Below are 26,747 nucleotides of genomic sequence, written 5' to 3' on the forward strand. Positions count from 1 at the left end.
ATGCCTACTAGACCTGTTATACCTACTATACCGTTATGACTACCCGACCTGTTATGACTACCCGACCTGTTATGACTACCTGACCTGTTATGACTACTAGACCTGTTTTGACTACTAGACCTGTTATACCTACTGGACCTGTTATGACTACTAGACCTGTTATGACTACTAGACCTGTTATGACTACTAGACCTGTTATGACTACTAGACCTGTTATACCTACTAGACCTGTTATGACTACTAGACCTGTTATGACTACTAGACCTGTTATGCCTACTGGACCTGTTATATCTACTAGACCTGTTATACCTACTAGACCTGTTATGCCTACTAGACCTGTTATACCTACTAGACCTGTTATACCTACTAGACCTGTTATGACTACTAGACCTGTTATACCTACTAGACCTGTTATACCTACTATACCTGTTATACCTACTGGACCTGTTATGACTACTAGACCTGTTATGCCTACTAGACCTGTTAATACTACTAGACCTGTTATGACTACTCGACCTGTTATGACTACTAGACCTGTTATACCTACTAGACCTGTTATACCTACTAGACCTGTTATACCTGCTAGACCTGTTATACCTGTTACACCTGTTATGACTACTAGACCTGTTATACCTACTAGACCTGTTATGACTACTAGACCTGTTATGACTACTAGACCTGTTATGCCTACTGGACCTGTTATATCTACTAGACCTGTTATACCTACTAGACCTGTTATGCCTACTAGACCTGTTATACCTACTAGACCTGTTATACCTACTAGACCTGTTATGACTACTAGACCTGTTATACCTACTAGACCTGTTATACCTACTATACCTGTTATACCTACTGGACCTGTTATGACTACTAGACCTGTTATGCCTACTAGACCTGTTAATACTACTAGACCTGTTATGACTACTCGACCTGTTATGACTACTAGACCTGTTATACCTGCTAGACCTGTTATACCTGCTAGACCTGTTATACCTGCTAGACCTGTTATACCTACTAGACCTGTTATACCTACTAAACCTGTTATGACTACTAGACCTATTATACCTGCTAGACCTGTTATGCCTACTGGACCTGTTATGCCTACTGGACCTGTTATACCTACTAAACCTGTTATGACTACTAGACCTGTTATACCTACTAGACCTGTTATACCTACTAGACCTGTTATACCTACTTGACCTCTTATGACTACTAGACCTGTTATGACTACTAGACCTGTTATACCTACCAGACCTGTTATACCTACTTGACCTGTTATGACTACTAGACCTGTTATACCTGCTGGTCCTGTTATACCTACTAGACCCGTTATACCTGCTGGTCCTGTTATACCTACTAGACCTGTTAACACTACTTGACCTGTTATGACTACTAGACCTGTTATGACTACTAGACCTGTGATGACTACTAGACCTGTGATGACTACTAGACCTGTTATGACTACTAGACCTGTTATACCTGCTAGACCTGTTATGACTACTAGACCTGTTATACCTACTAGACCTGTTATACCTACTAGACCTGTTATACCTGCTAGACCTGTTATACCTGCTACACCTGTTACGACTACTAGACCTGTTTTGACTACTAGACCTGTTATACCTGCTAGACCTTTTATACCTACTAGACCTGTTATACCTACTAGACCTGTTATGACTACTAGACCTGTTATACCTACTAGACCTGTTATGACTACTAGACCTGTTATGACTACTAGACCTGTTATGACTACTAGACCTGTTATGACTACTAGACCTGTTATACCTACTAGACCTGTTATGACTACTCGATCTGTAATGACTACTAGACCTGTTTTGACTACTAGACCTGTTATACCTACTGGACCTGTTATACCTACTAGACCTGTTATACCTACTAGACCTGTTATACCTACTAGACCTGTTATACCTACTATACCTGTTATACCTACTGGACCTGTTATGACTACTAGACCTGTTATACCTACTAGACCTGTTATGACTACTAGACCTGTTATATCTACTAGACCTGTTATACCTACTAGACCTGTTATGACTACTAGACCTGTTATGACTACTAGACCTGTTATGCCTACTAGACCTGTTATGACTACTAGACCTGTTAATACTACTAGACCTGTTAATACTACTAGACCTGTTAATACTACTAGACCTGTTATGACTACTCGACCTGTTATGACTACTAGACCTGTTTTCACTACTAGACCTGTTATACCTACTAGACCTGTTATGACTACTAGACCTGCTATATCTACTAGACCTGTTATGCCTACTGGACCTGTTATACCTACTAGACCTGTTATACCTACTAGACCTGTTATGCCTACTAGACCTGTTATACCTACTATACCTGTTATACCTACTGGACCTGTTATGACTACTAGACCCGTTATACCTACTAGACCCGTTATGACTACTAGACCTGTTATGACTACTAGACCTGTTATACCTACTGGACCTGTTATACCTACTAGACCTGTTATGACTACTAGACCTGTTATGACTACCAGACCTGTTATGACTACCAGACCTGTTATGACTACCACACCTGTTATATCTACTAGACCTGTTATACCTACTAGACCTGTTATGACTACTCGACCTGTTATGACTACTAGACCTGTTATACCTACTAGACCTGTTATGACTACCCGACCTGTTATGACTACTAGACCTGTTTTGACTACTAGACCTGTTATACCTACTGGACCTGTTATACCTACTAGACCTGTTATGACTACTAGACCTGTTATGACTACTAGACCTGTTATACCTACTAGACCTGTTATGCCTACTAGACCTGTTATACCTACTATACCTACTGGACCTGTTATGACTACTAGACCTGTTATGCCTACTAGACCTGTTAATACTACTAGACCTGTTATGACTACTCGACCTGTTATGACTACTCGACCTGTTTTCACTACTAGACCTGTTATACCTACTAGACCTGTTATACCTACTAGACCTGTTATGACTACTAGACCTGTTATATCTACTAGACCTGTTATGCCTACTGGACCTGTTATACCTACTAGACCTGTTATACCTACTAGACCTGTTATGCCTACTAGACCTGTTATACCTACTAGACCTGTTATACCTACTATACCTGTTATACCTACTGGACCTGTTATGACTACTAGACCCGTTATACCTACTAGACCCGTTATGACTACTAGACCTGTTATGACTACTAGACCTGTTATGACTACTAGACCTGTTATACCTACTAGACCTGTTATGACTACTAGACCTGTTATGACTACTAGACCTGTTATGACTACTAGACCTGTTATACCTACCAGACCTGTTATACCTACTTGACCTGTTATGACTACTAGACCTGTTATACCTGCTGGTCCTGTTATACCTACTAGACCTGTTATACCTACTAGACCTGTTATACCTACTAGACCTGTTAACACTACTTGACCTGTTATGACTACTAGACCTGTTATGACTACTAGACCTGTGATGACTACTAGAGCGGTTATGACTACTAGACCTGTTTTCACTACTAGACCTGTTATACCTACTAGACCTGTTATGACTACTAGACCTGCTATATCTACTAGACCTGTTATGCCTACTGGACCTGTTATACCTACTAGACCTGTTATGCCTACTAGACCTGTTATACCTACTAAACCTGTTATACCTACGGGACCTGTTATGACTACTAGACCTGTTATACCTACTAGACCCGTTATGACTACTAGACCTGTTATGACTACTGGACCTGTTATACCTACTGGACCTGTTATGACTACTAGACCTGTTATACCTACTAGACCTGTTATGACTACTAGACCTGTTATGACTACTAGACCTGTTATGACTACCAGACCTGTTATATCTACTAGACCTGTTATACCTACTAGACCTGTTATGACTACTCGACCTGTTATGACTACCCGACCTGTTATGACTACCCGACCTGTTATGACTACCCGACCTGTTATGACTACTAGACCTGTTTTGACTACTAGACCTGTTATACCTACTGGACCTGTTATGACTACTAGACCTGTTATACCTACTAGACCTGTTATGACTACTAGACCTGTTATGACTACTAGACCTGTTATACCTACTAGACCTGTTATGACTACTAGACCTGTTATGACTACTTGACCTGTTATATCTACTAGACCTGTTATGCCTACTGGACCTGTTATATCTACTAGACCTGTTATACCTACTAGACCTGTTATGCCTACTAGACCTGTTATACCTACTATACCTGTTATACCTACTGGACCTGTTATGACTACTAGACCTGTTAATACTACTAGACCTGTTATGACTACTCGACCTGTTATGACTACTAGACCTGTTTTCACTACTAGACCTGTTATACCTACTAGACCTGTTATACCTACTAGACCTGTTATGACTACTAGACCTGTTATATCTACTAGACCTGTTATACCTACTAGACCTGTTATGCCTACTGGACCTGTTATACCTACTAGACCTGTTATACCTACTAGACCTGTTATGCCTACTAGACCTGTTATACCTACTATACCTGTTATACCTACTGGACCTGTTATGACTACTAGACCTGTTATACCTACTAGACCCGTTATGACTACTAGACCTGTTATGACTACTAGACATGTTATACCTACTGGACCTGTTACGACTACTAGACCTGTTATACCTACTAGACCTGTTATGACTACTGGACCTGTTATCACTACTAGACCTGTTATGACTACTAGACCTGTTATGACTACTAGACCTGTTATACCTACCAGACCTGTTATACCTACTTGACCTGTTATGACTACTAGACCTGTTATACCTGCTGGTCCTGTTATACCTACTAGACCTGTTAACACTACTTGACCTGTTATGACTACTAGACCTGTGATGACTACTAGAGCGGTTATGACTACTAGACCTGTTATGACTACTAGACCTGTTATACCTGCTAGACCTGTTATGACTACTAGACCTGTTATACCTACTAGACCTGTTATACCTACTAGACCTGTTATACCTACTGGACCTGTTATGACTACTAGACCTGTTATACCTACTAGACCTGTTATGACTACTAGACCTGTTTTGACTACTAGACCTGTTATACCTGCTAGACCTGTTATACCTGCTAGACCTGTTATACCTACTAGACCTGTTATACCTACTAAACCTGTTATGACTACTAGACCTATTATACCTGCTAGACCTGTTATGACTACTAGACCTGTTATGCCTACTGGACCTGTTATACCTACTGGACCTGTTATACCTACTAGACCTGTTATGCCTACTAGACCTGTTATACCTACTAGACCTGTTATACCTACTTGACCTGTTATGACTACTAGACCTGTTATGACTACTAGACCTGTTATACCTACTAAACCTGTTATGACTACTAGACCTGTTATACCTACTAGACCTGTTATACCTACTAGACCTGTTATACCTACTAGACCTGTTAACACTACTTGACCTGTTATGACTACTAGACCTGTGATGACTACTAGAGCAGTTATGACTACTAGACCTGTTATGACTACTAGACCTGTTATACCTGCTAGACCTGTTATGACTACTAGACCTGTTATACCTACTAGACCTGTTATACCTACTAGACCTGTTATACCTACTGGACCTGTTATGACTACTAGACCTGTTATACCTACTAGACCTGTTATGACTACTAGACCTGTTTTGACTACTAGACCTGTTATACCTGCTAGACCTGTTATACCTGCTAGACCTGTTATACCTACTAGACCTGTTATACCTACTAAACCTGTTATGACTACTAGACCTATTATACCTGCTAGACCTGTTATGACTACTAGACCTGTTATGCCTACTGGACCTGTTATACCTACTGGACCTGTTATACCTACTAGACCTGTTATGCCTACTAGACCTGTTATACCTACTAGACCTGTTATACCTACTTGACCTGTTATGACTACTAGACCTGTTATGACTACTAGACCTGTTATACCTACTAAACCTGTTATGACTACTAGACCTGTTATACCTACTAGACCTGTTATACCTACTAGACCTGTTATACCTACTTGACCTGTTATGACTACTAGACCTGTTATGACTACTAGACCTGTTATACCTACCAGACCTGTTATACCTACTTGACCTGTTATGACTACTAGACCTGTTATACCTGCTGGTCCTGTTATACCTACTAGACCCGTTATACCTGCTGGTCCTGTTATACCTACTAGACCTGTTAACACTACTTGACCTGTTATGACTACTAGACCTGTGATGACTACTAGACCTGTGATGACTACTAGACCTGTTATGAATACTAGAGCGGTTATGACTACTAGACCTGTTATGACTACTAGACCTGTTATACCTACTAGACCTGTTATACCTACTAGACCTGTTATACCTGCTACACCTGTTATACCTGCTACACCTGTTACGACTACTAGACCTGTTTTGACTACTAGACCTTTTATACCTACTAGACCTGTTATACCTACTAGACCTGTTATACCTACTTGACCTGTTATGACTACTAGACCTGTTATGACTACTAGACCTGTTATACCTACCAGACCTGTTATACCTACTTGACCTGTTATGACTACTAGACCTGTTATACCTGCTGGACCTGTTATACCTACTAAACCTGTTATACCTGCTGGTCCTGTTATACCTACTGGACCTGTTATTACTACTAGACCTGTTATACCTACTAGACCTGTTATGACTACTAGACATGTTATGACTACTAGACCTGTTATGACTACTAGACCTGTTATATCTACTAGACCTGTTATACCTACTAGACCTGTAAAGACTACTCGACCTGTTATGACTACTAGACCTGTTTTGACTACTAGACCTGTTATACCTACTAGACCTGTTATACCTACTGGACCTGTTATACCTACTAGACCTGTTATACCTACTAGACCTGTTATACCTACTAGACCTGTTATACCTACTAGACCTGTTATACCTACTAGACCTGTTATGACTACTAGACCTGTTATACCTACTAGACCTGTTATGACTACTAGACCTGTTATGACTACTAGACCTGTTATGCCTACTAGACCTGTTATGCCTACTAGACCTGTTATACCTACTAGACCTGTTATGACTACTAGACCTGTTATACCTACTAGACCTGTTATACCTACTAGACCTGTTAAACCTACTCGACCTGTTATACCTACTAGACCTGTTATACCTACTGGACCTGTTATACCTACTAGACCTGTTATACCTACTATACCTGTTATACCTACTAGACCTGTTATGACTACTAGACCTGTTATACCTACTAGACCTGTTATGACTACTAGACCTGTTATGACTACTAGACCTGTTATACCTACTAGACCTGTTATACCTACTAGACCTGTTATGCCTACTAGACCTGTTATGCCTACTAGACCTGTTAATACCTACTAGACCTGTTATGACTACTCGACCTGTTATGACTACTAGACCTGTTATCCCTACTAGACCTGTTATACCTACTAGACCTGTTATGCCTACTAGACCTGTTATGACTACTAGACCTGTTATGCCTACTAGACCTGTTATACCTACTAGACCTGTTATACCTACTAGACCTGTTATGACTACTATACCTGTTATGACTACTAGACCTGTTATACCTACTAGACCTGTTATGACTACTCGACCTGTTATGACTACTAGACCGTTTCACTACTAGACCTGTTATACCTACTAGACCTGTTATGACTACTAGACCTGTTATACTACTAGACCTGTTATACCTACTAGACCTGTTATACCTACTAGACCTGTTATACCTACTAGACCTGTTATGCCTACTAGACCTGTTATACCTACTATACCTGTTATACCTACTGGACCTGTTATGACTACTAGACCTGTTATACCTACTAGACCTGTTATGACTACTAGACCTGTTATGACTACTAGACCTGTTATATCTACTAGACCTGTTATACCTACTAGACCTGTTATGACTACTAGACCTGTTATGACTACTAGACCTGTTAATACTACTAGACCTGTTATGACTACTCGACCTGTTATGACTACTAGACCTGTTTTCACTACTAGACCTGTTATACCTACTAGACCTGTTATGACTACTGGACCTGTTATGACTACTGGACCTGTTATGCCTACTGGACCTGTTATACCTACTAGACCTGTTATACCTACTAGACCTGTTATGCCTACTAGACCTGTTATACCTACTATACCTGTTATACCTACTGGACCTGTTATGACTACTAGACCCGTTATACCTACTAGACCCGTTATGACTACTAGACCTGTTATGACTACTAGACCTGTTATACCTACTGGACCTGTTATGACTACTAGACCTGTTATACCTACTAGACCTGTTATGACTACTAGACCTGTTATGACTACTAGACCTGTTATGACTACCAGACCTGTTATATCTACTAGACCTGTTATACCTACTAGACCTGTTATGACTACTCGACCTGTTATGACTACTCGACCTGTTATACCTACTAGACCTGTTATGACTACCCGACCTGTTATGACTACTAGACCTGTTTTGACTACTGGACCTGTTATACCTACTGGACCTGTTATACCTACTAGACCTGTTATACCTACTAGACCTGTTATGACTACTAGACCTGTTATGACTACTAGACCTGTTATACCTGCTAGACCTGTTATACCTACTGGACCTGTTATGACTACTAGACCTGTTTTCACTACTAGACCTGTTATACCTACTAGACCTGTTATGCCTACTAGACCTGTTATACCTACTATACCTGTTATACCTACTGGACCTGTTATGACTACTAGACCTGTTATGCCTACTAGACCTGTTAATACTACTAGACCTGTTATGACTACTCGACCTGTTATGACTACTAGACCTGTTTTCACTACTAGACCTGTTATACCTACTAGCCCTGTTATGACTACTAGACCTGTTATATCTACTAGACCTGTTATACCTACTAGACCTGTTATGCCTACTAGACCTGTTATGCCTACTAGACCTGTTATGCCTACTAGACCTGTTATACCTACTAGACCTGTTATACCTACTATACCTGTTATACCTACTGGACCTGTTATACCTACTGGACCTGTTATGACTACTAGACCTGTTATACCTACTAGACCTGTTAACACTACTTGACCTGTTATGACTACTAGACCTGTTATGACTACTAGACCTGTGATGACTACTAGAGCGGTTATGACTACTAGACCTGTTTTCACTACTAGACCTGTTATACCTACTAGACCTGTTATGACTACTAGACCTGCTATATCTACTAGACCTGTTATGACTACTGGACCTGTTATACCTACTATACCTGTTATACCTACTGGACCTGTTATGACTACTAGACCTGTTATACCTACTGGACCTGTTATGACTACTAGACCTGTTATGCCTACTAGACCTGTTATGACTACTAGACCTGTTATGACTACTAGACCTGTTATGACTACTAGACCTGTTATGACTACTAGACCTGTTATACCTACTAGACCTGTTATGCCTACTAGACCTGTTATGACTACTAGACCTGTTATGACTACTCGACCTGTTATGACTACTCGACCTGTTATGACTACTAGACCTGTTTTGACTACTAGACCTGTTATACCTACTGGACCTGTTATGACAACTAGACCTGTTATACCTACTAGACCTGTTATGACTACTAGAGCTGTTATGACTACAAGACCTGTTATACCTACTAGACCTGTTATGACTACTAGACCTGTTATGACTACTAGAGCTGTTATATCTACTAGACCTGTTATGCCTACTGGACCTGTTATACCTACTCGACCTGTTATACCAACTAGACCTGTTATGCCTACTAGACCTGTTATACCTACTGGACCTGTTATACCTACTGGACCTGTTATGACTACTAGACCAGTTATACCTACTAGACCTTTTATGACTACTAGACCTGTTATGACTACTAGACCTGTTATGACTACTCGACCTGTTATGACTACTCGACCTGTTATACCTACTGGACCTGTTATACCTACTGGACCTGTTATGACTACTAGACCTGTTATGACTACTAGACCTGTTATGACTACTAGACCTGTTATGACTACTAGACCTGTTATATCTACTAGACCTGTTATACCTACTAGACCTGTTATGACTACTAGACCTGTTATGACTACTAGACCTGTTAATACTACTAGACCTGTTATGACTACTCGACCTGTTATGACTATTAGACCTGTTTTGACTACTTGACCTGTTATACCTACTAGACCTGTTATACCTACTAGACCTGTTATGACTACTAGACCTGTTATGACTACTAGACCTGTTATATCTACTAGACCTGTTATGCCTACTGGACCTGTTAACCTACTAGACCTGTTATACCTACTAGACCTGTTATGAATACTAGAACTGTTATACCTACTATACCTGTTATACCTACTGGACCTGTTATGACTACTAGACCTGTTATACCTACTAGACCCGTTATGACTACTAGACCTGTTATGACTTCTAGACCTGTTATATCTACTAGACCTGTTATACCTACTAGACCTGTTATGACTACTAGACCTGTTATGACTTCTAGACCTGTTATACCTGCTAGACCTGTTATGACTACTCAACCTGTTATACCTACTAGACCTGTTATGACTACTAGACCTGTTATATCTACTAGACCTGTTATACCTACTAGACCTGTTATGCCTACTAGACCTGTTATATCTACTAGACCTGTTATACCTACTAGACCTGTTATGCCTACTAGACCTGTTATACCTACTAGACCTGTTATACCTACTGGACCTGTTATGACTACTAGACCTGTTATACCTACTAGACCCGTTATGCCTACTAGACCTGTTATGCCTACTAGACCTGTTATACCTACTGGACCTGTTATACGACTACTAGACCTGTTATACCTACTAGACCTGTTATGACTACTAGACCTGTTATACCTACTAGACCTGTTATGACTACTAGACCTGTTATGACTACTAGACCTGTTATACCTACCAGACCTGTTATACCTACTTGACCTGTTATGACTACTAGACCTGTTTTGACTACTAGACCTGTTATACCTACCAGACCTGTTATACCTACTTGACCTGTTATGACTACTAGACCTGTTATACCTGCTGGTCCTGTTATACCTACTAGACCTGTTATACCTGCTGGTCCTGTTATACCTACTAGACCTGTTAACACTACTTGACCTGTTATGACTACTAGACCTGTGATGACTACTAGAGCGGTTATGACTACTAGACCTGTTATGACTACTAGACCTGTTATACCTGCTAGACCTGTTATGACTACTAGACCTGTTATACCTACTAGACCTGTTATACCTACTAGACCTGTTATACCTACTGGACCTGTTATGACTACTAGACCTGTTATACCTACTAGACCTGTTATGACTACTAGACCTGTTTTGCCTACTAGACCTGTTATACCTGCTAGACCTGTTATACCTGCTAGACCTGTTACACCTACTAGACCTGTTATACCTACTAGACCTGTTATGACTACTAGACCTATTATACCTGCTAGACCTGTTATGCCTACTAGACCTGTTATGACTACTGGACCTGTTATGCCTACTGGACCTGTTATACCTACTAGACCTGTTACGCCTACTAGACCTGTTATACCTACTAGACCTGTTATACCTACTTGACCTGTTATGCCTACTAGACCTGTTATGACTACTAGACCTGTTATACCTACTAGACCTGTTATGACTACTAGACCTGTTATGCCTACTAGACCTGTTATACCTACTAGACCTGTTATACCTACTAGACCTGTTATACACTACTTGACCTGTTATGCCTACTAGACCTGTTATGACTACTAGACCGGTTATGACTACTAGACCTGTTATGACTACTAGACCTGTTATACCTGCTAGACCTGTTATGACTACTAGACCTGTTATACCTACTAGACCTGTTATACCTACTAGACCTGTTATACCTACTGGACCTGTTATGACTACTAGACCTGTTATGCCTACTAGACCTGTTATGACTACTAGACCTGTTTTGCCTACTAGACCTGTTATACCTGCTAGACCTGTTATACCTGCTAGACCTGTTATACCTACTAGACCTGTTATACCTACTAAGACCTGTTATGACTACTAGACCTGTTATGCCTACTGGACCTGTTATGCCTACTGGACCTGTTATACCTACTAGACCTGTTATGCCTACTAGACCTGTTATACCTACTAGACCTGTTATACCTACTAGACCTGTTATGACTACTAGACCTGTTATCCTACTAGACTGTTATGACTACTAGACCTGTTATACCTACTAAACCTGTTATGACTACTAGACCTGTTATATCTACTAGACCTGTTATACCTACTAGACCTGTTATACCTACTTGACCTGTTATGACTACTAGACCTGTTATGACTACTAGACCTGTTATACCTACCAGACCTGTTATACCTACTTGACCTGTTATGACTACTAGACCTGTTATACCTGCTGGTCCTGTTATACCTACTAAACCTGTTATACCTGCTGGTCCTGTTATACCTACTGGACCTGTTATTACTACTAGACCTGTTATGACTACTAGACCTGTGATGACTACTAGACCTGTGATGACTACTAGACCTGTTATGAATACTAGAGCGGTTATGACTACTAGACCTGTTATGACTACTAGACCTGTTATACCTACTAGACCTGTTATACCTACTAGACCTGTTATACCTGCTACACCTGTTATACCTGCTACACCTGTTACGACTACTAGACCTGTTTTGACTACTAGACCTTTTATACCTACTAGACCTGTTATACCTACTAGACCTGTTATACCTACTTGACCTGTTATGACTACTAGACCTGTTATGACTACTAGACCTGTTATACCTACCAGACCTGTTATACCTACTTGACCTGTTATGACTACTAGACCTGTTATGACTACTAGACCTGTTATATCTACTAGACCTGTTATACCTACTAGACCTGTTATACCTACTGGACCTGTTATGACTACTAGACCTGTTATACCTACTAGACCTGTTATGACTACTAGACATGTTATGACTACTAGACCTGTTATGACTACTAGACCTGTTATATCTACTAGACCTGTTATACCTACTAGACCTGTAAAGACTACTCGATCTGTTATGACTACTAGACCTGTTATATCTACTAGACCTGTTATACCTACTAGACCTGTAAAGACTACTCGATCTGTTATACCTACTAGACCTGTTATACCTACTGGACCTGTTATACCTACTAGACCTGTTATACCTACTATACCTGTAATACCTACTGGACCTGTTATGACTACTAGACCTGTTATACCTACTAGACCTGTTATGACTACTAGACCTGTTATGACTACTAGACCTGTTATATCTACTAGACCTGTTATACCTACTAGACCTGTTATGACTACTAGACCTGTTATGACTACTAGACCTGTTAATACTACTAGACCTGTTATGACTACTCGACCTGTTATGACTACTAGACCTGTTTTCACTACTAGACCTGTTATACCTACTAGACCTGTTATGACTACTAGACCTGTTATGACTACTAGACCTGTTATGCCTACTGGACCTGTTATACCTACTAGACCTGTTATACCTACTAGACCTGTTATGCCTACTATACCTGTTATATCTACTATACCTGTTATACCTACTGGACCTGTTATACCTACTATACCTGTTATACCTACTGGACCTGTTATGACTACTAGACCTGTTATACCTACTAGACCTGTTATGACTACTAGACCTGTTATGACTACTAGACCTGTTATATCTACTAGACCTGTTATACCTACTAGACCTGTTATGACTACTAGACCTGTTATGACTACTAGACCTGTTAATACTACTAGACCTGTTATGACTACTCGACCTGTTATGACTACTAGACCTGTTTTCACTACTAGACCTGTTATACCTACTGGACCTGTTATGACTACTGGACCTGTTATGACTACTGGACCTGTTATGCCTACTGGACCTGTTATACCTACTAGACCTGTTATACCTACTAGACCTGTTATGCCTACTAGACCTGTTATACCTACTATACCTGTTATACCTACTGGACCTGTTATGACTACTAGACCCGTTATACCTACTAGACCCGTTATGACTACTAGACCTGTTATGACTACTAGACCTGTTATACCTACTGGACCTGTTATGACTACTAGACCTGTTATACCTACTAGACCTGTTATGACTACTAGACCTGTTATGACTACTAGACCTGTTATGACTACCAGACCTGTTATATCTACTAGACCTGTTATACCTACTAGACCTGTTATGACTACTCGACCTGTTATGACTACTCGACCTGTTATACCTACTAGACCTGTTATGACTACCCGACCTGTTATGACTACTAGACCTGTTTTGACTACTGGACCTGTTATACCTACTGGACCTGTTATACCTACTAGACCTGTTATACCTACTGGACCTGTTATACCTACTAGACCTGTTATACCTACTAGACCTGTTATGACTACTAGACCTGTTATGACTACTAGACCTGTTATACCTACTAGACCTGTTATGCCTACTAGACCTGTTATACCTACTATACCTGTTATACCTACTGGACCTGTTATGACTACTAGACCTGTTATGCCTACTAGACCTGTTAATACTACTAGACCTGTTATGACTACTCGACCTGTTATGACTACTAGACCTGTTTTCACTACTAGACCTGTTATACCTACTAGCCCTGTTATGACTACTAGACCTGTTATAGCTACTAGACCTGTTATACCTACTAGACCTGTTATGCCTACTAGACCTGTTATGCCTACTAGACAGACCTGTTATGCCTACTGGACCTGTTATGCCTACTAGACCTGTTATACCTACTAGACCTGTTATACCTACTATACCTGTTATACCTACTGGACCTGTTATACCTACTGGACCTGTTATGACTACTAGACCTGTTATACCTACTAGACCTGTTAACACTACTAGACCTGTTATGACTACTAGACCTGTTATGACTACTAGACCTGTGATGACTACTAGACCTGTTATGACTTCTAGACCTGTTATACCTACTAGACCTGTTATGACTACTAGACCTGTTATGACTTCTAGACCTGTTATACCTGCTAGACCTGTTATGACTACTCAACCTGTTATACCTACTAGACCTGTTATGACTACTAGACCCGTTATACCTACTAGACCTGTTATACCTACTGGACCTGTTATGACTACTAGACCTGTTATGACTACTAGACCTGTTATGACTACTAGACCTGTTATGACTACTAGACCTGTTATGACTACTAGACCTGTTTTGACTACTTGACCTGTTTTGACTACTTGACCTGTTATACCTACTGGACCTGTTATACCTACTAGACCTGTTATGCCTACTAGACCTGTTATACCTACTAGACCTGTTATATCTACTTGACCTGTTATGACTACTAGACCTGTTATGACTACTAGACCTGTTATACCTACTAGACCTGTTATGACTACTAGACCCGTTATACCTACTAGACCCGTTATACCTGCTGGACCTGTTATACCTACTAGACCTGTTATGACTACTAGACCTGTTATGACTACTAGACCTGTTATGACTACTAGACCTGTGATGACTACTAGACCTGTTATGACTACTAGACCTGTTATACCTACTAGATCTGTTATGACTACTAGACCTGTTATACCTACTAGACCTGTTATACCTACTGGTCCTGTTATGACTACTTGACCTGTTATGACTACTAGACCTGTTATGACTACTAGACCTGTGATGACTACTACAGCTGTTATGACTACTAGACCTGTTATACCTACTAGACCTGTTATGACTACTAGACCTGTTATACCTACTAGACCTGTTATACCTACTAAACCTGTTATACCTACTAGACCTGTTATGACTACTAGACCTGTTATGACTACTAGACCTGTTATATCTACTAGACCTGTTATATCTACTAGACCTGTTACACCTACTAGACCTGTTATACCTACTGGTCCTGTTATGACTACTAGACCTGTTATACCTACTAAACCTGTTATGACTACTAGACCTGTTATACCTACTAGACCTGTTATACCTACTGGACCTGTTATGACTACTAGACCTGTTATGACTACTAGACCTGTTATGACTACTAGACCTGTTATGACTACTAGACCTGTTATGACTACTAGACCTGTTTTGACTACTTGACCTGTTTTGACTACTTGACCTGTTATACCTACTGGACCTGTTATACCTACTAGACCTGTTATACCTACTAGACCTGTTATGACTACTAGACCCGTTATACCTACTAGACCTGTTATGCCTACTAGACCTGTTATACCTACTAGACCTGTTATGACTACTAGACCTGTTATACCTACTAGACCTGTTATGACTACTAGACCCGTTATACCTACTAGACCCGTTATACCTGCTGGACCTGTTATACCTACTAGACCTGTTATGACTACTTGACCTGTTATGACTACTAGACCTGTTATGACTACTAGACCTGTGATGACTACTAGACCTGTTATGACTACTAGACCTGTTATGCCTACTAGATCTGTTATGACTACTAGACCTGTTATACCTACTAGACCTGTTATACCTACTGGTCCTGTTATGACTACTTGACCTGTTATGACTACTAGACCTGTTATGACTACTAGACCTGTGATGACTACTACAGCTGTTATGACTACTAGACCTGTTATACCTACTGGACCTGTTATACCTACTAGACCTGTTATAACTACTAGACCTGTTATGACTACTAGACCTGTTATATCTACTAGACCTGTTATATCTACTAGACCTGTTACACCTACTAGACCTGTTATACCTACTAAACCTGTTATGACTACTAGACCTGTTATACCTACTAGACCGTTATACCTACTAGACCTGTTATACCTACTAAACCTGTTATGACTACTAGACCTGTTATACCTACTAGACCTGTTATACCTACTAGACCTGTTATGACTACTAGACCTGTTATGACTACTAGACCTGTTATGACTACTAGACCTGTTATGACTACTAGACCTGTTATACCTACTAAACCTGTTATGACTACTAGACCTGTTATGACTACTAGACCTGTTATGACTACTAGACCTGTTATGACTACTAGACCTGTTATACCTACTAGACCTGTTATGACTACTAGACCTGTTATACCTACTAGACCTGTTATGACTACTAGAACTGTTATACCTACTAGACCTGTTATACCTACTAGACCTGTTATACCTACTAGACCTGTTATGACTACTAGACCTGTTATGACTACTAGACCTGTTATGACTACTAGACCTGTTATGACTACTAGACCTGTTATACCTACTAGACCTGTTATACCTACTAGACCTGTTATGACTACTAGACCTGTTATGACTACTAGACCTGTTATGACTACTAGACCTGTTATGACTACTAGACCTGTTATACCTACTAGACCTGTTATACCTACTAGACCTGTTATACCTACTATACCTGTTATGACTACTAGACCTGTTATGACTACTAGACCTGTTATACCTACTAGACCTGTTATACCTACTAGACCTGTTATACCTACTGGACCTGTTATACCTACTAGACCTGTTATGCCTACTAGACCTGTTATGACTACTAGACCTGTTCTACTTACTCATCATATTGGTCAGAGGGTTCACTAGACAGGTGAAAGGTTGATTGCACAAGATGGCACCATTATTCACTTTATTCTCACACCAATTCATCCAGTAATGTGCACACATTGGCTAAGAGAAGCACACACCATTAAGGTGCTTTCCTAGCTGACATGTGTCACGCCGACTGATTGGTTTAGTGTCGCATGCTCCCTGGTCATGTGTCACTCCACAGTGAGGTGCTTGCTCAGACTGAACTCACTGATCAAACGTTGGCTATTTGACGTAAATGTGTGCACCTCCATTAAGTGTTAGGTTTAATATTTCAGTGCGTACCGGTGGGGCCCAGGCTTGTAAAGGCAGCAGATGGACAGCCAAGTGACTAAGCCTTCTAATGTCCAAGGTTAAACAGCCTCTTTATTGTGATGAGGGTAGAGTGGCCACCCGGGTGGGTGATGGAATCAGGATGGGTGGGGGGAACACATAGGGTAGAGACAGGGGTAGAGGGTACCAGTGTTGGCCTGTTTTATTTGATCTGATGCAGCCACGTCACGAGCAGGAGAACATGAGACAAATGTCTCAATGAAAACGATTTTTACAGCCTCCACGGAGGCACCAATGTTACACTGCAGTCAGACACATTATCAAAATAGTTTGGTTTTAAAGGACATCATCACACTGTTTTATGTTTGGTATTTCATTGTTTTAGCTTGGTCTGAAAATATTTATTGTATATTGATTATATGTTTATCATGGTGGTAGTAAACTTAAGCCTGACTGCCAGCATGCTTGCTCCCTTTTATGTACCTTCCCAATATTAACCCTACTAACTCCCTCCTCCAATGGTGGTTTGGGTTTTACTATTTTGTTCACGCTTTTGTTTTGTTTGTTTGTTTAGTTTTGTTGCACATTTTTGTTATTTTTCTTCAATTGAAATAAAATCCAGGTTTTCTGTGATGCATGTTTCTGTGTACCCCTGCTTCTCTCCGTAACACCCTGCGCTTATTTTTTTATTCAATTTATATTTAAAGCCTGGAATCAGACTAAAAGTTGGCTGTATGTGACAGGAAAAGGTCATCTCCTTGCCATTATACTGCCCTACAGCACCCTACACCCATAGGCCAATCTTCTGAAATAGGCATGGACTAGAATAGTCCATATCTTCATTGCTTTCATATCATTAATTCTTGGCTTTTTAGTTCTGGTTTTAGTTAAATAGACATTTTAGATCTGGATGAAGATATGAACTTTATGGAATTGAAGTTGGCTTCATCTGCAAAGCTCTGCTCTTGTGCTACTGTACCCGTTTACAGTTCAGCCTGGAAGAGAGAGTGGCCATCTGTTTTAGTCTTTCCTTCAGGATTCAGTTTTGCTCTTTTAAAAAGTCTTACTCCACAAACTACGACATCACACCACTCTGATGTAAACACTGTCTAGGCCAGGGGTATCTTAGCAACCTGAAAGGGCTGTAGAGTAATGGCCAAATGTCCCCCGGCAGGGAGGAACAAACAGGGACCCAGTCAGTCAGCCGCCCAGAAAGAGACTGTCCACAGCCAAGTGAGGGCCAAGCACTCAATGAATACATCAAATGTATTGTATAAAGTCCTTTTTACATCAGCAGTTGTCATAAAGTCCTATACAGATACTCAGCTTGCATTGCTTGCTCCACAGAGCAAGCAATGCAGATGTAGAAGCATAGTGGCTAGGAAAAACACCCTAGAAAGGCAGGAATCTAGGAAAAAACCCAGAGAGGAACCGGGCTCTGAGGAATGGCCAGACCTCTTCTGGCTGTGATAGACATTACTCCTGGCATACAGGTCTTACACAATCTAATTGACTGGTCTCTCTCTTATTCTCTCTCTGTACACCTTTTCTTTCTCACTCCGTCTGGGTTCTCACAGCCAACGGGACGGGCTCCAGCAGCCAGCTCTCTACCCCAATTTCCAAGCAGTCCCCCACCTCCACCCCCAACAGCCCAGGCATCCACCGCAAGCAGTCCCCCACCTCCACCCCCAACAGCCCAGGCATCCACCGCAAGCAGAAGGTACCCCATCCTCTCCACTACCTATCCCTCACTCTCTTCCCCCTCTCTCTTTCCCTGTTCTCCCTTATACTGCCTTCTCTCTTCATCTCTCTCATACTTCACCTACAAGCCCATAGCTCAGCTCAGAACTCATTGAACAGGATCTGTCCCCTAGCTCAGACGTTTTCAAACGAGGATCCACGGGTCCAATGAAGTACTCAGGGAGTCCGCACATTTTTTTGATTTTTAACATTTTTATTTTATGTATCTGCATCCCATATGAAGGAAGTTAGAGGTAGTTTCACAAGCCAATGCCATCTAGCGTTAGTGTAATGACTGGAAGTCTACAGGAACAGTTAGCATGCTAGCTGTTTCTGTTCATCCGACTAGGGAAGTAGATAAATGGCTATCTTGAACTACCCATTTATTATGGAGGAAATTACAGTCATTGGAGCCAATTACAGGTTTTTTTCTGTATAGAAAATTCTTAGTCTTAGTCGGCCATTTTCAGGATGGAAAACTGTCAACTTAAACGACCAAAACCAGATCGAAGAATAATTAATACCATCTTTGAGAACTAACAATCAAATTAAAGCTAGACACTAGCTAGGTTTCCACTTAATTGGTGACAGATTTTCATGTGAATGTTCTAAAAATCCGCATAAAGAAAATATACACCTTCCCAGCAGTGGTGTGTGCACACAAAGTACTTTATCGCTTAAGTTTTCATGTACCAAATACATTTTCAGCTCTACCGATAGTTTTGTCACAAAAACTGTTGCGTTGAATAGTGTGGGTAGGGTGTGCCATGCCGGTATGCTTGTCTACATGATGAGATTATTATGGAGAATATTTTTATTTGTCAAACGGCAGTCAAGCATCGATCATCATGTCACCAGAATCAGACCCTCGATATTTATTGGAAAAGATAATTAAGATTACTGTGCACTTTCCCCACCCTGTGAAGTTTATCATAAGTTAGTTCATCTGTAGCCTAATAAACTGCATTGTTTCCAGAGTCGTAGTGGGAGGACTAGGGCTGTTGCGGTGACTATATTACCGCGGTCACGAGTCATGAATGCAGTCAAATTCCACATGACCGTTTAGTCACGATAATTAGGCTTCTCCAAGCTTTGATGCTGCTGCTGGTCATTAGTAGCCTACCAAACTTGCTAACTGCTTAGTACTCAGCACTCTATTGCCCCTCTAATCACTCTGACATCGATGCAAATGTAATAGAAAATCTAATCAAACACTTCATGAGAGCCCATGAGCTCATGTTGCACAACATTTCTTTAGGCTATGCAATTGAGTGAGAAAACAGAGTCATGGCCTCTAATAAAAAGAGGAGGATCCCATCAGCTTTCTATAGGCTAGGCCTACTATATTTATTTCTCAACTTTCCTGATATTAAGCACATTGCTTATATTTACAACCGGAGGGTAACGTAGACGCTGGGAGTACGGAAGCACGTGCAGTTGGTGAGTTTAATAATAAACGGAACAGAGAACAATATAACAAACACGAGTAGCGTATAGACATGAAACACACGGTTCCATTCCCCAGACAGTATTGACTAAGGGAGTACATATTTAGGGGAGGTAATCAGTGAAGTGATGGAGTCCAGGTGTGCCTAATGATGAATGCCTGGTGCGTGTAATGGTGAATGCTAGGACCGGTGGTTAGTAAACCGGCGACGTCGAACGCCGGAGGGAAGGAGCGGGAGTAGACGTGACAAGGAGTATAGCCTACCTGGCTGGCATGAAAATAAACCATTGGGAAAAGCATCCTCCATTTGCTATTTAAGTGCATAGATGACATGTATTTTTTTCCCGCTGCCCCTGTTTCGATACAGGTGCATGATAATGGTCCCTTCTAAATCAAAACAAATTTCATACATACAGTACCAGTCAAACGTTTGGACACACCTACTCCTTCCAAGGTTTTTCTTTATCTTTACTATTTTCTACATTGTAGAATAATACTGAAGACATTAAAACTATGAAATAACACATATGGAACCATGTATTAACCAAAAAAGTGTTAAACAAATCAAAATATATTTTATATTTGAGATTCTTCAAAGTAGCCACCCTTTGCCTTGATGACAACTTTGCACACTCTAGGCATTCTCTCAACCCAGAAACATGAGCAATTGATTTTAGACTGGTGGATATCTGTCCTTTTGTCTGATGAGTCCAAATTTGAGATCCTTGGTTCCAACCGCAGTGTCTTTGTGAGACGCACTTAGTGGGACTATCATTTGTTTTTCAACAGGACAATGACCCAACACACCTCCAGGCTGTGTAAGGGCTATTTTACCAAGAAGGAGAGTGATGGAGTGCTGCATCAGATGACCTCGCCTCCACAATCACCCAACCTCAATCCAATTGAGGTGGTTTGTGATGAGTTGGACCACAGAATGAAGGAAAAGCAGCCAACAAGTGTTCAGCATATGTGGGAACTCCTTCAAAACTGTTGGAAAAACTTTCCTCATGAAGCTGGTTGAGAGAATGCTAAGAGTGTACAAAGCTGTCATCAAGGCAAAGGGTGGCTACTTTGAAGAATCTAAAATATAAAACAGAAATGCCTTATTTACATAAGTATTCAGACCCTTTGTTATGAGACTTGAAATTGAGCTCAGGTGCATCCCGTTTCCATTGATCATCCTTGAGATGATACTACAACTTGAAGTCCACCTGTGGTAAATTCAATTGATTGGACATGATTTGGAAAGGCACACACCTGTCTATATAAGGTCCCACAGTTGACAGTGCATGTCAGAGCAGAAACCAAGCCATGAGGTTGAAGGAATTGTCCATAGAGCTCCTGGACAGGATTCTTTCGCAGCACAGCTCTTGGGAAGGGTTCCAAAAGAATGTCTGCAGCATTGAAGGTCCGCAAGAACATAGTGGCCTCCATCATTCTTAAATGGAAGAACTGGCTGCCCAGCCAAACTTGGGGGAGAAGGGCATTGGTCAGGGAGGTGACCAAGAATCCGATGGTCACTCTGACAGAGTTTGAGTTCCTCTGTGGAGATGGGAGAACCTTCCAGAAGGACAACAATCTCTGCAGCACTCCACCAGTCAGGCCTTTATGGTAGAGTGGCCAGACTGAAGCCACTCCTCTGTAAAAGGCACATGACAGCCTGCTTGGAGTTTGCCAAAAGGCACCAAAAGACTCTCAGACCATGAGAAACAAGATTCTCTGGTCTGATGAAACCAAGATTGAACTCATTGGCCTGAATCCAAGCGTCACGTCTGGAGGAAACCTGGCACAATCCCTATGGTGAAGCATGGTGTTGACAGCAGCATGCTGTGGGGATGTTTTTCAGCAGCAGGGACCGGGAGACAAGTCAGGATTGAGGGAAAGATGAATGGAGAAAAGTACAGATGATGAAACCCTGCTCCAGAGTGCTCATGACCTCAGACTAGGGCAAAGGTTCACCTTCCAACAGGACAATAACCTTAAGCACACAGCCAAGACAATGCATGAGTGGCTTTGGGACAGGTCCTTGAGTGGCCCAGCCAGTGCCCGGACTTGAACCCGATTGAACATCTCTGGAGAGACCTGAAAATAGCTGTGCAGCGATGCTCCCTATCCAACCTGACAAAGCTTGAGAAGATCTGCAGAGAAGAATGGGAGAAACTCCTCAAATACAGGTGTGCCGAGCTTGTAGGTTAATACCCAAGAAGACTTGAGGCTGTAATTGCTGCCAAGGTGCAAAAAACTGTTTTTGTGGTATTGTGTGTTGATTGGTGAGGGGGAGGGTTATTTCATCCATTTTAGAATAAGGTTGTAATGAAACAAAATGTGGAAAAAGTCAAGGGGTCTGAATACTTTCTGAATGCACTGTGTCTGCAATATTAAAGCAAAACATGTATAATAATAGTTAGTCACAAAAGATCCCCCATGTTATGAAATTGGACCGACCGTTCCTGTTTCCATCACAACTCTCGTTATTTTTTTTCATACGGTATGACTTGACTCGAATAAAAACTGTAGATGGAAACATGGTTTGTCAGGGAGAATCGAAAATTCCAAAATCTGGGCTTTCAGGGCACAAGCCCATATATTATTTTATTACGTTTCCGCAGAGGAACACCGCAGTAGCCATGGCAAAATGCATAGAATTGCAGGAAATTAGCTTTAAAAACATCAAAATTGTCTCTCAGCGCCATGGAAAAATGGGTAGAATTGCAGAATGTGCTTTACTATAGCAAATGTTCTCTATGGCGCCAAGATACCTGCACCTTTCTAGCTAATAGACTGTTAGTCTCCACTTTCTCTTCTAGTGAACTGTGGGGAGGTCATAATAAAGAAACTGTCTACCAAATAAATTGATAAAATGTTGATTACTTCTACTTGCCATTATCATTTATCTGATGATAAGACAAGATGTGTTTATTTATTCTTTTGTTAATATATACCTGGTCTGCCGGTTTGCCTGGACGGGGGTCCCTGGGCAAGACAAGTTTGAAACCCCCTGCCCCAGCTCATTCAGATAATGATCCTCCATGTTTTTCCCTGTAGGATCTCTACCTGCCCCTATCTCTGGATGATGATGATTCTCTTGGCGAGTCTATGTAGAGTCTCCTACCTGTCTGTCTCTGTCTGTCAGTCAGCTGCTGCTGCTCTGCCTGTCTCACCCAGGCCTACCTACCACTCAGATGTATCTCTGATGCTCTCCACCTTCACTAACGGCCAGCGCCCTCTAGTGTTCCTGGACGACTTCTCCATTTGATCTCTCCCTGGTGCCACGCGTTGTCTACCTGGCCTTGGCCACCACGGCTGTTCCACCTTTTGCTGCTTGAGAATTCACGACTAGATCATGTTTTTATATCCTATGTTGTTAAGAATGTATATGCTGGGCGTATACGACAATGATGTACGAATTACCGCCTCTAACAAATTCACCAAATCATTATATTGTGTGAAAGTTCACTATTACATGTTTATTGTTATACTTTCAAAGGAGAGCACATCATTTATTTACAAGCAATTTCAAAAAGGCAGTTCCCACAATATATCTACAGTGTCTTTTTAACTTGAAAACCATGCATTCTGATATAGTGCAAACACATTTTCCAAATTCAAGTGAACAATTCCAAGCAGCAAATGGAGTATTTATCCAGGGATGTAGTCGTCAGACTTGAGTCAAAGTTTTAATAATGTCCCTCTGTATCCATCTCTCTTTCTGTGCTATGGTTCAAGGTGTTAAAGTCATGAACATTTTTAGGGGAAGGCTCTTTAGCTATGAGAGGTGAATGTCCTTTTCATCTGCTGTAAATATTGTGTATAGCCATCGCTACATCCCAGCTAATGCCTAACATTCATGCTTCCATCGAACGTCAATACAATGTCTGCCAAACGTTGAATCAACATAACATGTTTTTCATCTATCTATGAGGGGAAGAAAACTGCAAGGCACAGGAGCCAAGAAGCTCTGAAACCGTTAGAGTAGGAGTACTGGGGGGGGGGGAAGTCCTCTTAGTGTGTAGAAGCCAACCAACCAACCAAAGCCAGAAAATGTGGCCCTTTTTTTAAAACAAACAAGCACATCTTTTTTTATTAAAAAAGGGTTTAGGATTTTTAAGTCTATTTTAGCATGATTATCTTTACTCCTTTTTCAAACTGATTCTAAGGAGACTTTAATGTTCATGTGATAAAGCCAGGTGTACTATAATGAGGCAAGTTTTGAATAAACGAGCAACGTGGAAATCTGAAATGTAGATAATCTGTAATGCCCCAGTAGAGTCATACGTGTAGGCTACATGTACTGTCTGTATGTTACTTGGACCTCCCATTAGTCCAATCTGACCAGACCATGTCCATATAGGGGAAATAGATTTTCACCAGCATAGAAAAACAATAAGTAGAGCTTCTCACATTTTGCATGGCTAAATCTTGTTTCTTTTTTTCTTAGTGCTTAATGATTGAATACAAAGTTTTTAGATAGGAGGAAATTGCATTTTTGGATTTGTTCTAAAAAAAAAGTCTAATTTTATTGTTGATAAAATGATGTTAAAAGTAATATACGTATATGTCTAAAACAATAGCTGATTTTCCTTTTCTTGAAGAATAACACATGAATGGTTATAATAATGTCATGTTCCTGGAGAGAATGTCCAATTAAATCTGATGGACACATTGTGTAATGGAAAGTGAATTGGTGCAGGCATACAGGGACATTTTTCTGTGGCAGTCATCGCAAGGAATAGTGACATACTAGTCTATTAGGTAGACAGACTATGTATAACGTATGCCAGGTGATCCAGTGTGCACCTCTCTCTGGATCTACCTGACTCTGCAAAAATAATCAGCTAAATTGGACCGAAGTGAGCAGCGCAGCAACTAGACTCCTCCCACCCTCCTTCTGCCGGGTGATGTCATTGTGATGTCAGCACTACAGCTAGTCCAACTGCAGGTCCACTTTTACACCGTCTGGGAATCAACACTGTGTAAAATAAAACCTTAAGAGTTTGTTTTTCTTATGTGGACATTTCAGTTCTACTTTATCTCACCAGCTGTTTGATATCTTTTGTCTTTGCCCCAGATTTTCTTCAGCTTAACATTGTGTCAGTTGTTTTGTGTGAAGCTGCAGTCACCATGTAAGACAGGAGGTCAACACCTCTCAGCTCCAGTGGTGCCTTTTTTTTTGATAAAAAAAAGAATAAAGAGGAAAACTAAGACTTGTTCTTTGTTAACCAACTGTAAAGCATTTTTAAATGTCTTGAATTGTAGCGCTGCGGTCAGCGCAGTGTAAACTCATTGTTTGTAGACTGCCAGGATAACTTTATCATGGTGCAAATGTATTATTCTCTTTATGACTTGGGTTACTGGGAAATGTACAATGTCTTTGATGGTGTTTTTTGCAATGTCACAGTGGCTTGTTTCAGTGCTTCGTTCTATGTATTAATCAATTCCCTTTTGCAATTAAAAGAGTTGTATTCCACCTCTCCCTCTGGCTGTATTCCAGTGATGGCTGTTAGCTCAGTCTTAACTGAGCAACAC

At 40.8% G+C, this 26,747-nt stretch overlaps 1 protein-coding gene across 2 annotated transcripts in view; it reads left to right on the forward strand.

Moving 5' to 3' along the window:
- The window catches only part of LOC106563431 (neuronal migration protein doublecortin), a 124,443-nt gene extending 97,755 nt beyond the window's left edge, over window positions 1-26,688 (forward strand). For both annotated transcript variants that reach the window (XM_014129000.2, XM_014129001.2), the window contains 2 exons: window positions 19,612-19,754; window positions 24,267-26,688. In XM_014129000.2, the coding sequence (XP_013984475.2) occupies window positions 19,612-19,754; window positions 24,267-24,323 (200 nt within the window). In that variant the 3' untranslated portion in view covers window positions 24,324-26,688. The remainder of the gene's footprint in view (window positions 1-19,611; window positions 19,755-24,266) is intronic.
- The last annotated feature ends 59 nt before the right edge of the window (window positions 26,689-26,747 follow it).

This window comes from Salmo salar, chromosome ssa11 (genome assembly GCF_905237065.1).
Source record: "Salmo salar chromosome ssa11, Ssal_v3.1, whole genome shotgun sequence".
Taxonomy (NCBI): domain Eukaryota; kingdom Metazoa; phylum Chordata; class Actinopteri; order Salmoniformes; family Salmonidae; genus Salmo; species Salmo salar.